Source organism: Ptychodera flava, chromosome 7, assembly GCF_041260155.1.
Source record: "Ptychodera flava strain L36383 chromosome 7, AS_Pfla_20210202, whole genome shotgun sequence".
Taxonomy (NCBI): domain Eukaryota; kingdom Metazoa; phylum Hemichordata; class Enteropneusta; family Ptychoderidae; genus Ptychodera; species Ptychodera flava.
The window spans coordinates 45812392-45833317 of NC_091934.1; the positions used below are offsets into that span (position 1 = coordinate 45812392).

Here is a 20926-nt window from a genome sequence, read left to right on the forward strand (position 1 = left end):
GATATTTTATATTTGTGAAATATTTCATTGGAGATAGAAGCGTAGTAGCGTAGATAATAGACATGTCTGTGCTCCATGAGAAAATAAAACATTTTAAAGACGGGACGCTTTTGCCCAATGAGATTTTGAATTGCCAACAAAGTATTGCACCTTTCAGCACCAGTTAGTTGTGTATTCTTGATGATCACGTGTCAGACTGCCTTATCTGGATTTCTAAAATGGAGTTAATGCGGAAACTATGTAAAGAACATAGTACTCACTAAGCAGTTGCTCAATAATTTCATGCCTTTGTCACAATATGTTCATTTATCCAACCAAATCTGACCAAAGATAAAAAAGCCGATTAGATACAGCACGCCCGAAAACAAAAGCCATGGCAACAAAATAGTAGAAAGATTATTCCTTTCTTTTCAAAGATTTAAGATTGATTTGGTTTAAAGACCGTTTCACCCATCTCTGCATGAGGTATTTTGTTGATGGTATAGTAACTGGCTACATAATATTTCCGATTCTGCATAAATAACGGTAACATGAACCTAAATTTCGCCGGCATGAATGGTTGAACGAAATACATTAATGTGGAGCATGCGCATCAACCTACGTACGTCCTTATTTCTACCGTCGGGATTTCAAAAAAAAATGAACGCAAGTTTCTATTTCGGTTTGCACTTTTTGTTATTAGATTGACGCAACATAGTAACTCAACATGATATACTTTTGGCTATTAAATTGACGCAACATAGTATCTGAACATGATATAATTGTAGCTATTAAATTGACGCAACATAGTAACTCAACATGATATCATACTTTTGGCTATTAAATTGACCCAACATAGTATCTGAACATGATATCATAATTTGGCAAATTACGTAAACAGTTCCAAATCGTGTTCATCTGAACCCTTGAAAACTTTATAACTACATATGTAAATTAAAATTAAACCTTTGAAATTAAAGCTTTGCTAAACAAACGTTGACTCCATTATTTTAACCTGGGCCGCTTCCTGAACGTTTGATCAGTAGGTTTCCATTACATTAGAATAAAGTTTAGTGATAAATAGTTTGTTTTTTAGAATATTGCACAGTGAATTAGCCATATTTGTTTTGCGATTACGGTGTGGTCGAGGAAAGTGGCTATCAATGTTGCAGAAAAACAAAAGGTCAAATACTTCCTGATGGTTGAGGGTGCACTGTATAACAGTTGATAAAATTAGCAGTTTTGCCCAAGGTCATTATCGATTGGTCGTCCAGGCTGTCATGTCTGGGAGGCAGGGTTTTCTTCGCTCACTAAATCAGATTCCAATTGTCAATGACGTAATCTTCCGTCTGTTGTTATATCAATCTGTGTTACTCTATTGTGCGGGGTCGTCAATTGCTTCCAGCTCAAAGCTAGCGCAGAGCGTTGAATCTGTTCCATTTATCAAATGTCAACACTTTCGTCACTTGTTCCCATAACTTTGAATGGAAGACTGGTGCAATATTACATTCAGAATACGCATGTCGATTGAAGAGACATTTTGATTTGTTGTACTCGACAGTGTAAGCTTTTGACGGTAAGTTTACAACATTTTCGCTGGTATCTATTTACTGTGTTTACGATATCGGCACCTATAGGCCTACCGCCATAGCAACTTCATGTTTAACTCTGTAATTGGCAGTCTTACCAAACCATGCTTTCGTCACTCAGGATTGTCTGAGATAGGGTTAATTTTTGCCAGCACATTTGCAGCGCGGTTAATATGACATCTGAAAATCTAACATCTTTCGGGTCATATTCTGGTAAAAGTCGATATCTTATCTTGCCGAAGAGAACGTGCAGACATCAGTATCACACACATTCGTCGTTTTATCACGTTATTCCAATCGAATCATATGTTTCGTTTACAATCTTGCTGAGGAAAAGTTCGATTTTACCTGGACGCAGTGTAATTGCATACAATGCCCCCCCCCCCTCTCGTAGAGACGCACATCACAACGAATGGTCAGACAACGACAAGCCGAATAGGATGGCCTGCACCTGTAGTGACCATGGAAGTTATGTATTCAAAAGTTTAATCGGCCTTAAAGTTACTGTAGTTCTTCACTTTTCCCAAGTCTGCGACGTCTGTGATTGACATTCTGATGACGTCACAAGTTCACTGACCAGTGTAGGTGTACTGGACGTACACAATGGTTAGAATACCCAAGGCCACTTGGTTTTGATATTGTTTCTTTCTTGTTTCATATGATTAGTTATGTAGTTTATTTATTGTTGTAGCTCATATATCAGTGTCTTGCCAAAACACGTATCTCGTCCTTCATTAAAGGGACAAAGTCGGCAAATTTTCATGAATTTTGTTTGATACCAGATACTATGTAAATTGTTTGACATGTTGGAAGATAATGAATGGGTGACCATGCATATATTCGACCCCGGTTTTAGACACGATACAATCATGCAACCAACGCGAAAATGAATAAAATGGTCATGACTATTAATTCTTTTTCGCGATGGTTTCATTTAATTTGTTTAAAACCGGGGTCCAATATGTGCATGGTCACCCATTCATTCAGTATCTTTCAACATGTCAAACAATATAAATAGTATCTTGTATCAAACAAAATTCATGAAAAATGGCCGACTTTGTCCCTTTAACATATTAACCCATGAATGATTCAATGACGTCACAACTTTGTATAAAACCATGCTCAGATGTTGTAGAACAATGTACATGCCAGGAGAGAAGGGTTTGGAGAGCTGCAATAATTGTAGCTCAGGGATTGTTGTGTCGATTGTGTTGCGCTGGCTCCCCCCAGGCTGGCCCGTAAGTGCTACATAGCCAACACCACAAGAAGAAGAAGCCGGCGGCGTACGACCCATGGGCCACAATTATTGCAGCTATCAATGAGAATCAATGAGAGCGTAACGAGTGATGACATATGAGAAATGTATCTTTTCTCTTTTAACCCCCTTTGCCCAACAACGAGGTCAAACTTTACCATACAAAACAGTATAGCTACGCCACAATGTTGCCTTGAAAGTCATAAAAGCATTAGGTCCTCTTGGATGGCATGTGTTTCAAGGCGATGGCTCTACAATCTGCAGGTATTCTGCTGTGCAAACAGTCATAAACCTAAGTGGCCCAGTCAACAATAATTTTAATACCGACTTGGGTGGTCTGTCGGATTTCCTCTAAATTGTCACGTGGTAAACCTACGCCTGGGGTTGAAACTGTCGACCTTCAGAGGCCATCGGGAAGTCAACTTCTGAATTCAGTTTGACCATTTTTGGAGAAATCATGGCACGCAGTCATACAATCTGAAGGATCGTCTGATCATTCTTACCTTCAGTATTTGGAAGTTTTGCACTACTCCGTGAGCTCTGAGATAAACCGGTTGACAACCCTATGACCCAGCACGCTGCACTAGGTGAGTTATTTATGTCGGCAGAATAATAGAGTGTTTGTATTCAAGACTATGTTGGCTGCTATGTTATCTACAGCTGATTTGGCTGTTCAAAATGAAGTATTCTCCACAGGCCAACATTTATAAGAACTTCCGAATTAACATATAACTGTAACAGTCAATTTCACGTATTGTCTTCTATTGTTCTTTCCTTTTGTTGTGTCCGGCCTCTCAACGACGTGCCGGGAATTTTGTTTGCTGGTTTCACTCCAGATTCATGTCAGCTTTTTACCGCAATGGTATCTGTCATCATTTTGTATTTGTTCAGCAACAGGGTTAGTTGCGGAGATCAGTAGTCTCCGCACGTCACGTCTGGTGTTTCGGTACTAGTTATTCGCGCTATCACTCTCCACAATAACTGCGTTTTTAATACCCTAAAATGTTCTTTAAAAAGCTTACATTTCTCGGCTTGAAACTTGACTCTTCGGACGAACGACGTCTGACATCCTTCAAGCGTGACGTCAAGAGGTTTCCTGTGAGCTACATGCAACTTTCCGGCATGTTTAAAGTTAATCATTTGCAGTCCTGGGACACATTTTCTTATCACGAAAGCCATGTGCCGCGCTGAGTATACGCAGTCAGCGCCAATTTGGCCCACAGACCCATGAGAGTTAGAAAACGGCTATGCGGGATTCTTATTACGTCCATACATACATATGTATGTCTACCTCGGACCATATGTCAAAACAAGGTACCGCGGTCAGAAAAGATCACAAATTTATTGATAGTCGGTACTTTAAACTTGCAACAGAATACAAGCCCACATCCCGCACTAATTTCAACCATCTTTTTGTCTCATATTTGGGTCAGATCTGACTGCCTCGTTTTCACAACTGCAAAATGTAATTCTCTCCAACATTGAATGGCCCAAATGATTAAAGTCAGAGAGATCAATGAATAGGAGCCAGCAAAATAAGAGTAATAATTTATAACAATGTGTTAGCCATGATAATGCAAATAACGAGGAACCTATTATTGATAGTTGAAGCGGAATTAAATCATTAATTTTGGTCTTAATGAATTATATATTTCACGATCAAATGATATTAACATTCCAAAATATAAATTGGAATCTTTCCTTATGTCGCCATAGTCGAAGCTATCACGGTCGAGGATGGATGTGCGCTCTTTTCAAATGAATTCGCACATGGTTTCCCATCGGTTCAGAAGATAACATGTAATTGACGTCACATGGCTGTGTATTCTTACTTACATTGATTCGAAGTCTTTTTAAGTTTTCCAAGATGTAGTGCCAAGAATGTTGGGGGTATTATACGAGAGACCATTTCTTTGACTTGGTAGTATTTGACAGAAGGAACTATCATGACCTACAAGTATAGGTAGAGAAAATACTTGATGGTTCTTTTTGGCGCAGCTGTAGTTACTTTGATTGTTAAATCGAGATTTTGAAGAACGGCACCAGGACTGCGACGTGTATATAGTTAAAATGTCGGGACTTTATTGTTTAGTCGACAGCGCCAGACTGGGCTCAGGCCTGGGGCCTGAAGACTCCTGCATTGTCGTGGTGCAGTCTATCGTATCAGGCTAATTCTATTCCACTTCAGAGAAATATTGTGTTCTACTTATACAGAATCGAAGTTATCGAATACATTAGACAGACTGAAAAGGGACACTAGCCCGCATGAGGTATGTCACAACATTATTGATCTAAAACACAACTTAGAAAACATCGAAGAGATAGTTAACAGTTATATTTCGGATGTACAAACTCTCTCCACCCGCGTACCCGTAAACGGACAAAGCATGTGGGCTGACTATTAACTTTGCGTACTATGCGATTTACCTACATGGTCATTGAAATTAAAACAAGAAACCTGACATAGGATAATGGCGCCAATTTTGAATGATATTTTTTTTCTTCTTGACGCGTTATGTGGGAATGTATTGAATCCTTCGCGTCCAGCCCCGATATCGACTTTTGATAATTTTTAGAAGACTGCTTCATAAAAATTAAAGAAAAAGGTGGAATTTTGACATCTTACTTAACCCCTCATTTTCGGATCATGACAGCACGATCGAAGCTTAAAGAGTTCAGTGAGTCGATGTTCTTCTGTTTGTGCGCATCATGGCGGTAGCATTATCGGAGACGAGGGGAAAAATTATTCAAAACCATATAAAGAATATAGTTCAAGGAAAATATTTTTTTGAAATAAATATTATGTAATGACTGATTTCTTTGATAGATCATAACAATATAATTATGAATAAATGGTGCGACAGCTGCCGGTCAGTTGTGCGGTGTGCGACTTAATTTGAAAAGAACTCGTCGGAAGATACAGCTGACTCAGCGTTAGTTACCTCTGTTTGACTTATTTATCTGTTCAACAGTTATATCAATAATCGAAGACAAAGCGTATATCATTATTCTGCCACCGCATGGCAACATGAATGACATATCTGTTTGTACAAGCTGCCCTTGATCTGCCCATAGGCGGTAAGGCGACATATTGAAGTTTTGCCGCCGAAAATTATTTGCCGCCGTTCTTCATGTCTGCGACAATCATATGTCATTTACAAACGCTTCACAGAACACCGATATTTTGTGTCTATGTTTGCCTAATGTAAGAAGAAAAGCCCACTCAATATTCACCAAAATCCAGTCTGGGGCGTATATTCAAAAACAAGTTAATCTGCCATTCCCACTCCTTTGGTTCGCCTATTCCAGGTCAAATTTTACATGTCAGTGTTTCCATAGTAATCGATTACCTGGTAATAATAGTCGTGAGGGGGAACAAGAGCCATGTTTTAATGAATTAGCAAAAGCCTAGACTAGGTTCCCGCATAATAAGACTAGAATCCAATGGTTATGAAAAACATGTCAAGAAACTTACAAAATATTGTGTGGGCTGTAAATTAGAATTAGAATACATATGGACTGTGGCCTGACACAACTCCCAAATGTACTCGCACGCCCTGTATTTAGTTTCAGGAGGCAGGAATTACGTCACTATAAACTCATATTTATGGGATCTGTTAGATATCAGGTTAATTCAGTTTATCAGCATTTCAGTTCGTGTTTCGATCTTGTGGTAGAGGTTACACAGAATGTCGCTTATTTCTCACAGCTGTCTTCCGCTGACTTACCAGCTGTTTTCACAGGATATGTAACCCGGCCCTGGCCAATCCTATACTGAGTCACTTGGGTTTTAAATTTTGTCCCAAAATTCGTACTTCCCTGTCGTTCAGTCGCTCTCTGTAACCCTCACTGACACTCCCTTCCACGGTAACTTTGACCTTGCTGGCAATAAATGGATTAGAACTTCCTTGTCGACAAACAACTAAAAGTTCTGGTCAATGCCAGTTTTCGACCGTGAAACCTGTCGAAAAACGTTACATTCTACGGGCCCACAGAGAACCAGTTGCACAAGTACGCGACATAGTTAAACATAGGCTGCCATTTGATTTAATAAATCATTTATCTGGAAGCATTCGGTGTGATTTATGTGTGACTATGTTTGAGCATATGTGCACCAGTACTTCTTGTTTTTATTAGTTAGAGTAATGTTTTCGACTATATTGCCTGGGGTTAAATCGACGCGATGAATTCGCTGCGTAGTTGATGTTGTGTCCTACCCAAGGTGTTTAATAACACAAATCTTAAGTGGAGTTTATCTCTTCTTGTCATTAAGACATACCATCCTGTGTTATACAGCGTTACCATATTTTGGAGTTGTTTTTACGGATGTGAAATAAGCAAAGATGGAAACGGACATGTTATATCAACAATACTTAACAATGGCTGTCGGAAGTTGTGCACTGTACGGCCTGCCAATCATCCAATTCTTTGCGAGTTTCGTTTCCTAAAATATACTCGTTTGTTTTCGCTTTGTACGTTAATCAACGATTATGGCGTACAAACAGTACTAAGGTTATAAATTACTGTCATGAATTTTATAGATGGACAAAACAAGACTTAAAATATTGATTGATTGATTGATTGATTGATTGATTATTTAGCTTGCCATCATATGTGAAATCGAAATCAAGGTTTGAAAAGAAATGAAAACATAGCGAAATTACATTATTCCTTTACTCTGCAAAATGGTAGGAAAACAAAAATTTTCGACAAAAAGTGGACCGTTCTTTGAAAATGGCAGGCTGGACTCTGAACAGCCCGTTATAGTAATTATTCTACGTGAGACAGCGAATCACTGACTACAGTTTGCTTTCATCGTCACTCCGAATCATCTTTTCCTGACGGCGTATGTCTAAAGTTTTCAAAAATATCGAGAACAACATACGTGCTCACGACATTGCCCTTTATGAAATGTACTATATTCTAAAATGATGTGAAGTTCGAACATGGAAAATTTTGTCCAAATATTAATTCCCGAATAGTTTGCATCTGTGCACCGTGATTTAGCACTGTGCGATAAATAATATCTCCAAAGAATTTGCTGAACATCCACAGAGTACATATTTTGATCGTACCAAAGTATAATTGTTTTCGGTCGGCAGATCGTGTTTCTCATTTCCTGTGGCAAGTTGTAGACATATATTCTAGAGGTTAATCGTCTGCTGTTGTTTGTTTCATATCAAACAAAATGAACAATATATTATCATATCTGTAACCGCTTTCATCAGTTCACGGACGAATAGCGCCAATGATAACATATATTATGTTGCTATTTCATTAACTCACTTTTCGAGTTCGTTCGAATTTAGTTGTAGGCCCACCAGGCACATGTAAGAGAATTCACCGTGTAAATATTATTACATACTGTATCCAGATGTTGAAAAGCAAATTTGGTTCACGTTCTGAAAGGAAGCACTATAAGCAATGACAAGAAGAGATATTATTTACAATGGAAATGTATTCTTCGCTGTGGATCTGAAAGACCAATGTCCGTTGTTATACCTGCTCTGATAATAGTATGCTTTGGTATTTGTGCACACGTTATCAAAATGTTCACGTTATTAATATTCACGTTATTAATATTCATTAGCAGATAATATCAAACACGATGAATGTAAAGTTAATTAATATTCAGTGTATGAATGTAAAGTTAATTAATATTCACCCTATATTTTTACTTTGTACATTAAGCCTAATCAACGATTATGGCGTATAAACAGTACTAAGGTTATAAATTACATATCTAATTAAGATTCAGTGTGATTGCTCACAGAACATTCATGATTAGGAACATTGATGGTTTATGCCAGAGAGATAATACAGATAATTAAATGCAATATAGTAGGTAGGTATATAATGACATTTAACACAATAGGGGATTGCTCAACAAAGGTTTCAAATGTGAATCTATTACATTGCTCATTACTTGATGCTTAAAGCCCGGGGACTCGATCCCCGGGATCAATTTGTTCTAGTCTTTTAGAGGATTATGAAGGTGACATAGCCTTTTGTTTTCCATTGAAACCGTAATCTAGTAAGTACATTTCCCTGGCAAGACAATGTGACGCCTGACATCACCTTGGTGAACGGTTTAATCAGTTAATTTACTAGTAAATAGATAGCAGGTACTTGACCTATGTAGTCGTTTTAGTGTTTGCGTCTGGTTAGTTTCGTTCGTGGCAAGACTGAGTCCAGCCGTAAGAACAAATACTAGTTACAAACGAAGAGCAGGTGAATGCGACAGTCGCAGTCAAATCTCAGAAGCATCCCTTGGTGACAGGACAGTGAACAGTGACATACACAGATACGACAGAAGGAAATACAACTCTGGACTCTATTTCTCTGTCAGTCTGCCTGTCTGTCCCCCTCTCTCTCATGAAAAAAAACCATAACGGTATAGTTTTATTTCTAACACATCTCATATATACTGCGTATGTGAGCCGTTGCACGCTTTGTTTTCAACTCAGACATAGCTTCCACGGTTGTTTGAAATTAAACGTGTTGACGTTTGTTTCGGGGAATTTGGATATAACAGCACCGGTAAGAAGAGTGTTTAAATATCCATCAACAAACATTAGGCAACCTTAGAAACACCCCCTAGAAAGTCGCTGTAGCCAGTTTAAATATGTACACCATAACGACAGGGCACTATAGGATAGGACAAGACATGGACAGAAAGGACAAATGAAGAAGTGTTGTATAACACTGCAATGGTTATCGGTATTTGACCCCGTACTACAATGCAGGCAAGTATGCCAGGCCATCGCTGTGAATTGTGACTTTATTATTGTCAAAGGGAATTGTTGGCGAGATTCCAACACGTCGTGCAGTGACCTCGTCTTAACATCGACTTGAATATACAGCAGAACATCATCAAAATCAGAAAAACGGGACAAAGAAAATTGCTGTAGTGAGTGTTTGTAAGTTATTTCTGCTTGCTTGAATCTTAACATCTCTACATCAATTATCACCAAAGTATTGATAATTCGAATGTGTTGTTTTTGTCTTCTACTTCAACAAGGTCTTCATAATATAACTATTAGTGTCCAACATTCAGATTATTAGTCGCTCGACAAATTGGGACATTTTTTCAATTTCAATAAAACTATTTCGTTCCCAAGTACTGAATACACATGACAAAAACGCTCCGTTTCATCCTTTGACGACCGTAAAATGTAATACATTACTTATCAATGCAACTCTTTGACAGTTTAAACTTCGGTACAGTCCCTCTGCTGGCCGATGGTTCAGTATGTGTTTCTGTAAACCAATGCACAACTCATTCAGAAGCTACCTCTTATGGAAGTAGTCAATGCATGTGGCTTTCATAAGCTATAACATTATTGAAAATTTGTAAACGAAGAACATTTTCTTTCGGTTGACTTCATATGATACTGTTTTCAGCAAGATCTATCTTTTACTACTTTCGCCACACTGTTTATTTATCTGACCTTTCATATGGCCGTACTACATGGTTGTTTAGCCAGGCATCGCCGTATCGTTTAACAATGTTGAATGTTTTGCAATTTTCCCATGGTTTGGGTACCGATGCAACTTGTTTACCAAAACCTTGATCGTAAATTTATACGTTTCGGCCAAACAGTAAAAGCTACAAATACCTTTATCGCAAACACAGCTGCAATAAATCGGCGTAAATGATCCGTCAAATTTTAGTGTTCACCCGACGGAATCCTTCAACGGTTGACTCTCCGTCTGAAGAAAAGTTAGCGAATTTTCATAAGATCGTGTTTCATGACGGAACCTAAAGCTTTAAATCTGTCACCTGCTACACCTAGCTCACCGAATGCACGGTCACCTCACAAAAGACAGTGCCGAATGTTATCCAATACCGGCGTAGGAAGCTTTTAACTTTCTTCAAAAGTCACAAGATTTTATGAAGACATAATTTTACGCTCAGCGGTCTGAATTCTGTCCTATCCAAAAGTTGACACAGATACCTTTGGTATGATTCACTGTACCGCGATGCTTCGGTGTAAAATTTGGCTAATTTGATATGCAGTAACTTAAGAATGTCGGAAGAAACTTAGCTGTTATAGTGTAATGTAATATTGTATACGGGTAAAATGCACAACTCAGTGACTACTCGTCTCTCAAAACTCAACACTGTTACTTGCCCCCATCGGGAATTACGGAATGCATTTGGTTACCAACAGTCTGGGTACCCGGATGTAAACACATCGAATTGTATTACTTCAATGATGTTTTTCAAAGAACGTTAACCCGAAGTTACTTGTCAAAGTTATGGTATTCCTCGAAACTATGACATCCTAAATTGCAAAGAAATGTTTTGAAGAGACTACGTAGCGTTCTGTTGGCCGCCACTGGTAAGCATTTTGAAGCCATATCTTGTAGTGTTGATATATGGCACACTTTTTAAGCGATAAAGGAACGTGAAACAACACTCTCAAAATTGCTCGGGCTGTTGCAAATTGTACATTGTCATGATGGAATCTAAAGGTATACGCAACAGCTGTAAATAATTACAAAAAAACATGTCAAACGAACAGTCCAGATACAGCCGACCAGTCAGTACCCCAGAATTATTACGGAATATTGCTAGTAAGCGGTGCCGTGCGGCATGTTCCAGATCATTGGAGATAAAAGCAGTTGTCGTGAGGTAAAAACATTCTTTTATCTCTCAAATTATCGCGTTGATGTTCAACTTGACAAAATTCGACTGGGAAGAGAATGTCTCTGTGATGCGATGAAATCTATGGTAATTGTGGTCTCGGTTACCCAGAATGCACTTTGGGGCTCTCATGTGTGTTTTTGGCGGCCGGATCTCACAAAGTGCAGTCTGAGTAACGAGATTTCAGCAATCGTCATAAATTCGGAGAAATTTGACGATTGACCTCAACTGACCCGATGACGAGAGTCTGGTTTATGACATAAAAAAACATCTTCTGCCAGTTCTATACACACATAACATCTGACATTTGTCACCTAACGAACAATACAAATAGGCGTTCTAATATATGGTTATGCCAATAATTCTACGCATGAAGTTATAACACACGACATATCTTCCATGCCATGTGCGTAGATATAATTTTATTGTTTCTCAACATCGAAAATACAGCATTAATTTCAATAACAGTAAATGTCATATATGCACGTTATGACCGTGCTGTATTTAGTTGTTTCTATGACAACAGGCAACCATACATCTGCATTTTCTCACATCGTGTGATTTGTCGGAGTCTGAATTTGTAAATCTTGGCGAATTAGCCTTTGAAGCAAACCAGGGTCGTGCCCGACGAGTTTGTTTGGCAGTTTAACGACAGGGAAACAAATAAAATAAAATGGTGTGGCTGATAAATATCATATCTCTTTACTCTCTGTGCACTCTGCAGAGCCACCAACTAGGGATTTTCTTTCCGATGGTAGACAAATGACGGAGTGACGCCCGACATTTTGGTAAATATTTAGTCTCTAGCAGTAGCCCAGAAGCTTGTCTAAATATTTAATGTTTTTGGGTGTGGGTGACACGGTTTGGAATGTGTCAAGAAACAAATTAACACCGTCATATGTTACAATTCACTTTAAATTAAAGCAATTATATTATGTACTTGTCTTGTATCTTTCAGGGTGTAATGTTACTGGGAGCTGAGAAGGGGTATTTAACATAGCTGTCGTTTTTTTGCTATAAAGACGTCCCGGGGACTCCATCCCAAGTATGCGCAACAGAAAATCGCTGTGTGCCGGATTACAAACTGTGCGCTTTAGAAATCTATGCCTGGAATAACACGAGTTGAAAACGTGGGATTTGAAGTAAAATGTCGAAAACCATCAAGAGAATACTATTCGGAAGAAAAAAGTACAAAAGACTTTACCAAATCGAGGATGATTTGATACCTGGAGATATCATCGAATTTAAACCAAAGAAGCGTGTTTGTTTGTACACAGAGTGCGTGGTATTTATCGGCGAGGGAAAATCGGTGTGTTTTTACAAAGGGAAACTGTACAAGGAATCCATACGCCATGCGGCAAGAGGACGCAAAGTGCGTATTCTGAACGATGTTGCCGCGGAGAAGTACAGCAGAGAGGCCCTGACTTACGGAGAGATCGTCTCCAGAGCCACGGAATATCTCAATGTCGACGAAAAGGAGACGGCCTGCTACTGGTTGAATTGCGAACATTTCGCCGTGTGGTGTCGTTTTGGTGACCGGGTCAGACTCTTGTCCCCGTCGGAAGGTAGGCCGTTACCAATAGTAACGAGTACACCGTGCAACACGCCGGACTTATGCCGCCATCATCATGCCCCTTTGGCCACTGAAGAGGTTTATCTCATGGATGACGTCGACCTGAAAGAGGTTGATGTCGACATGAAAGAGATTGATGCTGCGCATGCAAAACTAATGGCAGTTCTAACGGATAACGGAGATGTGAATGAAGATCGTAAGTCAACGATAATGCTTTAGGGTGATGAACAAATGAAGCAGATGACGCAAGAAATGGCTTACAAGAATAGCACAGCACTGAGAAATAATTTCTACTTGTAGACACTTCTAATGATTCAATGTTTTCATGGTTTCTGCGACAAACTGTTTCCATGCATATAGAACACGATTGGAACTAATTTGGGAGAATATGATATTGTAGTAATATTGGTTTAATCAGCAAATTTAAGCTCATCAACTTAATATAGCAATTCACTTGTTTTACGAGTAATTTGTAATATTGCAACTTTCAGCTATAGGGCACCTAATACTTTTGATAAAATTGAACAATTCAAGTGTTTCATTTTTCTAAATTATTTCCAATCGTGTTCATTTAAAAAAGAAATCACATAATTGATATTAGATTCATAGATTTGCATAATTTTTGTACGTCATTAAATTATTTCGTATTGTTGTGATGGTGTGCTAATGTTTAGTTCAGATCATGGTTAATACGAAAACATTGCGGCATTTACATATAATTACCATAAGATAGAGAAATTACACGGATTGTTACAGTAGCATTATTGTATGTTGCAATGAAACAACACCATCAATAATAATATCTTATTGAATACGTCTATGCTGATTATCATATTCTCCTTATCATTAATTGGAAAGAAAAATTGACCACTGTGTCACTTTCATGGAAAGACGATGAACTTAATAACACCTTCAATCAATTTACGAAAATTTATGTTAAATTATATAAAATTGTTTTGTTTGCCCCGGAGAATAATTACATGACTCCATAATCTGTCACTTTAGTTTTAATATTTCTAATGCAAAATGGAATGCATAGATTTTTCTTTATGAGACACGATTTAGTTTCCATTCAACAATAGTGTAAAGTTTATGAATTACGTCTGTATGGTCCCTGTACATCTGTTCAGCAGATGACGTATTACGTACTTATCAACACAACAGCTGGACATACAAGTGTTGAGACGAATTGCTCTAGGGAAAAGTTCCATAACAAACGCATATGCATCAGGCAGGGTGTGTTTGTCGCACTAACTTTATTTTCTAAAACCAAGAACTTACACTTTTTTAAATACATATTGTTGTTTGTTTGTTTGTTTGTTTTCAGATGTCGGCGTGGAGGAATCTCCTGAAGACTTTAGCTATGACCCGGAGGCTATTCGCCCTAGTTATCAGGAAGAGAAAATATCAGACGGTAATAAATCAACGAACGTCCTGCGATGACATTCAGGCAGTTAGGGATCTCAGGGATTGACCATTGAGATCTTAGGGTGGTCAAAGTTAGATGGAAAAATCCGAAAAAAACTTGCGGCTGTCCCTCTCTTAGAAGAAAACGTCATGTAATCGGAAGTTGAAAATGTTGCATTCCGTAAAGAAAGTACGCTGGCTCTTTCGACAGCGTAAAAATTTAATAGGTTACAAAATTTGCATTATAGCAGAGGCTAATTCTGACAACTCGCTAAATCTTGAAGTTATTATTCTATTTTAAACGTCCTGTCCTCGACCTCCCTCCTGTTTTTTTTCGCCCCTTAGTTTTTGTCAACCAAATCCAGTAAATTAATAGCCCCTATTTACAATTATCAGAAAAATATTCCGGCAGGTAATCTTGCAGACATACAGTTATAGAAACATCAACCGATCTGAGCATTGATGATAACATCGGTTTCCTACTAACAGGCCAGTAAAAAAACCCACTGACAGATTTAAATTAATTTATTTCCATCGACATCGTCATTTTGTCGCTTTTCGAGGAAACCAGAAGAACATGTTACTTTTTTTGCTATTTCCGTGAATTTTATTGTCCAATTAAAATCTGTCACCCTTCCACTTTCGTTCCAAGCCTCCAAACGAAAATATAACCATGGTATTTTCACTGGATTTTATTCGATATCGTAAATATGTCAACCAGGTCAACAACCACATAATACATGGTATTACATTGGACACCGAGCTGTGATCAATACCCTCATGATTTATATATCATATACACCGAGGTGTATGTGTGTAATCTTTTACCGTCTATGCATGTACAAATATTGTTAGCATTTCAAAGAACGCGAAGTATAGCACTTACAATCATATAAGTATAATGACAGTTATATACATGACCACTATATGACCATCATACAGCTCTGAGCAACACAACTTAACAAACGTCCATACTGTATGTACCTTGTTTTCATTCCCTCAATTTCATCATTTAGACTGCGTCACTGGCATACTGGTCGACATAAGTAGGTTTTGATTGATTTGAGAACACACCTGAACTGTTATGAACCGACTTGTTGCACGTAGACCTCAGAAAATTATTAACCAACTTGTCTCCATGTCAGGGCTATAATGTCAAAAGGTGAAAGGGTCAAAGGTGAAAAGATCACATCGTTCACCAGGTTGATGTGTATTAATTGGTTCCCAGAAATCATTCAAGCTGAATTGTTTTCAATCTACTGATAAGGTTTATGTAATTCAGTCACCTGCTTTAAAAATTATACTCCGTCTTTTCTTCGTACAGGACTCGATGAAATTACCAAGGGAATTGAAGAGCTCCAGGTAATGCCACACATACAATTTCCCTTTAATTTTCATCGTTGTTCATTTTCACTGGGGATGTTGTACCCTGCAATGACCCCTTAACCTCCTTTGAAGTTTTCTTCATTTACAGAACCGATGTGGACAAACTAATCATTTCAGTCTGAAGTGGAAAGTCCAGAGTTTATCTTTGAGTGTCAAATTGTCGACAATATGTGGGCGATTGCTACCAAGTCTAGTAAACGCCCAGAAATATCGAATAATCATCGTTTCTTGAATCAACACGATTAGAACTAATTTGGAAGAATTAGATCTTTACATTTTTCAAATTTCTCAAAAGCGTTGGGTGGCATATAGCTAAATGTTGCAATATTGTAAATTACTCATAAAAACAATTGGATTGCTCAGAGAGAAAAACAGATGAACTTACATTAGAGATTAAACCGACATCAGTTCACTATTCAATTACTCTGAATTAGTTCCAATCGTGGTAATGATAATATCATGCCATACTTAATGATAGCATATATGTTTTTAACAAAGACAGATACACGCAAGTATGGACTTTTGCAGAAATATACGATATAAATTAGAATGTAAACTTGTATGTGTAGAACGGATAAGATGTTTGTATGTGTCTAGATAGAAAAGTACGGCCCTTCGCTGAAAAGTCATTTTTAAGGGTCGTCTGAAAAGATTTTTAAAACGTTTTAATCGAGGGTACGTCTCCTCCACCTGGATAGTATTTTTTTACACACGTGATATCAATGTCCCTTTTAAAAAGATTTGCATATTGTTGTTATTGTGTTGGAAACATTTCGTTCACTGTTGATGTGATGTTGATCGGCAACCAATACGGGAGACTAGGGAAATATACGGATCTTGACTGATGTCCGTGAATCAAAAGACGGTACCCCCACAAGAGTGACTGTTATACAAACAGTAAGGGGAGCTTGTTAGGTTCAGAATCTATGTTTGCCTGTATCAAATATCAAATATCAAATATTTAATATTTAGTGATTGTCTTTCATGAATTAATTGTCCGCCCTGTCTCGATGTCACAGGACGATAAGCCTATGTTCTGATATGTTGTGTCAATGAGTGCTGGTTTTCTGTAAGGCCCTGTCATTAACTAATTCGCTGTTATTTATGAATTCACAGGTGTCGTTCACAAAATTGAATGTGTATTTCAAAGATTACGAAGCCTTGTTGACACTTACTGCCGAGATGGACGGCGACGCTATTCAACGAACCGCTAGTATCGGTAGCAGCGCTAGCGGAGATAATGCTCTGAACTCCCTCAACAATAACGACCTTTTTGCCCAATACAATCCCTCGTCACAGAGGGCGTCCTCCTCTGATCTGAAACAAGATGCCGGTAAGTGGTGCATGACAGTTTGTCACTCGCAATACACTTTGAAAACACTTCAGTTTAATACGAACTGCAGTACTCAGGTAACATTTTATATAAATGTATCCACCCACAACAATACAACAAAATCGTTGTTGTTGAAATGTCTTTCCAACGACTGCTTTCCAATTGAAAGTTATCATCATTATATGAAATGACGTCATGCATTATATAACGAAATTTAAAGTTCCATGTCCTTTCATCTGTTTTGTTGCAGAGACTCGAAGTCGCACTTCCAGCAATCTGAGTAACGGTAATGGCATGAAAGTTCCCAAGGAATATTTCCACGTTCGTAAATGGATCCACGACCAGAGAGAAATTTTGTCACAGCTACCAGCCTATAGGTCAAACCCTGAAGCCTATCTCAGAAACCTTAACAAAGTAAGTCTAAAGTCTTGCCGCTTAGTTGCACCTTCAAAAAGATTACAAAAACAGATCACAGAAAGTGTCGTTTCTTCTCAAGTGTCGTCTCAATCTCATGCATTTTGTAGGATTTGAACTGCGCAAAAGTCGCGTATGTAGCTTTAAGGTCGTTCGCGCCTCGAAGGCGAAAGATTTAAACTTTTGATCAAACTTTTCTTCAGAAGTCTTCGAACCGTTCTCTTTCGAAATCAGGAATGAGAGTCAGGGGGCACCGTGCAAATGTTGACACTAGAAAAACAAATTTCCCGACATTTTATACCGATATTTGAATTATAAAATGGCTGCTGTTCATAGGCGCGTGAGATGTCAGATGTTCAATGTGGAGTAACGTAAGCGTGTAGACTACATTGGCAATGCCAAGCACCTGTGGCCATCCCTTTGTTTTCTCTATACGGAAAAATAACATTCCCGACTTGCACGAAACTATTAACTCCGTTAGGTTCAAAATGAGCCCTCACAAGTGGTAGGCGAAATAATATTGAAAAAGTTTGAGAGTGGGAATATCTGTGCCCGAGGCGCGTTTTACCTTCGACTACGCAAACTCTCATGTAGGGCGATCAAATTATCTATCACATTTTAAAATCTCATGTGATTTCACAATGAGCGAAAATCAACTTGATATTTACGAAAAATAATTTGCATAGACGTTATTTAGAAGTTAAAGCAATTTATTTTGATGCATATCTAAATGTTCTCATCAAATGACAAAGGAGAGCCCAATCAGGCCGTCTTGAGTTCAACAATAATGTAGGTACCTTCATTCTATTTCATTTCTTTTAAAATACATTTACTTTCTTCAAAATACTAAACCAAACCTCTTCTTTCACATCTTTACAGGTGATCACCAACTCACAAAGTTTGTCAACACTCAGTCAGAAGGACCGTTCACATCGTCCGAGCCGCACGTCGTTAGCCACAGATTCTGTCATGAGCGAGGATCACACACCGCTGATGAGTATTGCGGATAACGACTGCAATGACCACCGCCATCGTGGGAACCCTCTCGATTGAGCGAACACGGTGAAGTGGTTTCTTTCAAGACGTGTGAAATCGACAAGCCTTGTCGGCGTCGATGTCGATGTTGATTTCGTCAAAACTGAACCTAAGATTCGACACACTGGACACAGTCAACACTGCAAATCTCATGTGAATACTTCCTTTAAGGAAGAACGTACGACTGCGGACTTTGACCTCCAAAGTTCGGAGTATATCGTCGAAATCTGTCATTGAACTAATCAGACAACGTTCGACGTTTTCGAATATCATTATTTTAAGCGATGAAGGAACACATAAAGACGAAACAAGTTGAAATGGAACTCATTATTCACAGAATTCATTTCTCACTTGATATGAGAATTACGATTTCTGTCTTTCGAGGGCAGCTAAACAACTCGACTTTGTGTACAAAACTCACACTGCTCAGCTACGTAGCATGAAGTTTATGTTGTTTCTTGCCATGGTCGGCATTGCGCAAAAGCTAATTTTATGCCGATATTTTATTTGTTTTAAAAAAACTTATGACGTTGACTTATCAATAAACTTTTTCCCTTTTCCATGCGACATGTGAAGTGGCCTACCTAAGGACTGAATTATACGCTATGTATCATGGGTAATTCTGTGATCAGTTGATTGATTGATTGATCGAGTTTATGACTTTGTCCTGATATGTGTATGAACACGTTACGATATACAGCCATGGGAAATGATTAAGGGCCTATATGATAGAGGAAAAAGACCATTTTGCGATCTTTAAAAACAGCAATTTTGTTTAATCATTAAGACTGTGATAGACAGAAACGAGGAAGAACCAAAGACAAGATGTTCTGTTCAGGACAAATAAAAACATATGCGAGTTTCCAATAACCTGACCGACTCTAGAAAAAACCGCCGACCCCAGACACTTTTTTCGCATTTTCAAAACACTTCGAGTAAATTGTGTAAATTTTACCTGATTTTATTGGCCAACAAAAAATTCCTCCGACCTATGTTTAATGCAGGCAACGCACATGTCTTTTTTGCCGTATCACTTCAACGTCCCTCTTTTAGAATCTGACAAAAGTGTCCGACATATTCTTCCGTGCAGCAGGTGCCAAAAAATCGAGTTAATGATGTGTAGGCCACTGAAAATTATCTTCAGAGAGAATAATGATTTCAAATCGCTTCAGATCTTAACGCCGCGTACAGTTGCCATTGTACATACTTAGCTCTCTGATATGAAAGCTTTGATCTGAGTGAGTGCATGATTTTTTAAAAGTGGCTGCATAGAGTACACTGTAACTTTCTATATTTCCGAAAGACATCAATAAAATTATGAACAGTATATTTAGTGTATTCCCTCTTGCATAATTGTTGTTGTTTCTTAGATTATTGTTAAAACAGGACAGGTGGACAGACAGGAACTCAGAGATCAAGAACTTATAGGTTGATTACAGGTAACTTGAAAATCAAACCATTCCATAACCAAGCACGTTCGCTGACAATATTGAGACTTTGATGGCGATTAATGTTCCAGTTTCAACTCAACTTTACACGGTTCTGCCTGCACTAACCTCTGTACACACAGTCACTGATAACTTTTATGATCCAATAAATTTATTATTTGTGACAGGGGTTGTCCCGCCATATGACATTCCGTAATAAAACCACGCCGAGTATACCGTGGTTGTCATGGTTACTAGAAAAACGACGTGACATGCCAAACGTTCTCTGTCCCATGCTCGTTATCATTTACCGCCGTTTACATATTTTTCAAAAAATAATTTGGTTTAACTCTTGAACGTATTCTTTCTACTGTCACAACCTTCTTGACATTAAAATATACAAACTGTAGTAAACGTCACGTGAAAAGTGCTTCGCAGTTTCGTATGCTTACACTTTCCATCATTATCTGTGTAAATCAGGCTTCCGAGTCTCCGACCAAAAAACATTTGTGTTACATCACAGCGAAATCATCCTCATCTATCCCATCGAGCATCAGGAAGGCGTAGATCTGAATCTCCAATGGTAATCTTTATGTGGCTTACATAGTTTCATAATGGCAGACTTTGAAAGCGTTTCCCCTATTTGCACAATAATGATACTTAGGTAGAATAGTCCTTTAGTTCATTCCATGAAAACTGATTCGGAAATATCTACTGACGTGGCGAACTGAGAAATTCTTTTGGTTCGGTCTTTGATACAGAAGATTCCTCTCAAATCATCTTGTCCAATTAAACAGAATATAAATTTCCCATCGACTCAGCAAAGTTTTAAAGTCTCAAATATCGATTCTGTTGTAAAAATATATATGAAGTAAAAT

General features: G+C 38.2%; 1 protein-coding gene across 4 annotated transcripts; it reads left to right on the plus strand.

Moving 5' to 3' along the window:
- The first annotated feature begins 1201 nt into the window (after positions 1–1201).
- LOC139137691 (uncharacterized) lies at positions 1202–19948 on the plus strand. Of its 4 annotated transcripts, none has more exons than XM_070705917.1 (7): positions 1202–1555; positions 12432–13242; positions 14374–14460; positions 15778–15815; positions 16956–17172; positions 17423–17586; positions 18466–19948. In XM_070705917.1, exons 2-7 carry the CDS (start codon positions 12621–12623, stop codon positions 18637–18639), a joined length of 1302 nt encoding a protein of 433 aa, XP_070562018.1. In that variant the 5' UTR covers positions 1202–1555; positions 12432–12620; the 3' UTR covers positions 18640–19948. The 4 variants fall into 4 exon arrangements, with proteins under 4 accessions (XP_070562018.1, XP_070562017.1, XP_070562020.1 ...); XM_070705916.1 differs by lacking the exon at positions 1202–1555 and adding an exon at positions 3110–3410; XM_070705919.1 differs by lacking the exon at positions 1202–1555 and adding an exon at positions 9455–9743.
- Positions 19949–20926: the final 978 nt, after the last annotated feature.

What these genes read in the sequence shown, in the direction of transcription:
- LOC139137691 (XM_070705917.1), top strand. Translation starts at nt 12,621, where the DNA reads ATGTCGAAAACCATCAAGAGAATACTATTCGGAAGAAAAAAGTACAAA. An exon ending in GGAAGAGAAAATATCAGACG is followed by an intron (nt 14,461 to 15,777) that starts GTAATAAATCAA and finishes TTCTTCGTACAG; the next exon opens with GACTCGATGAAATTACCAAG. An exon ending in ATCTCAGAAACCTTAACAAA is followed by an intron (nt 17,587 to 18,465) that starts GTAAGTCTAAAG and finishes ACATCTTTACAG; the next exon opens with GTGATCACCAACTCACAAAG.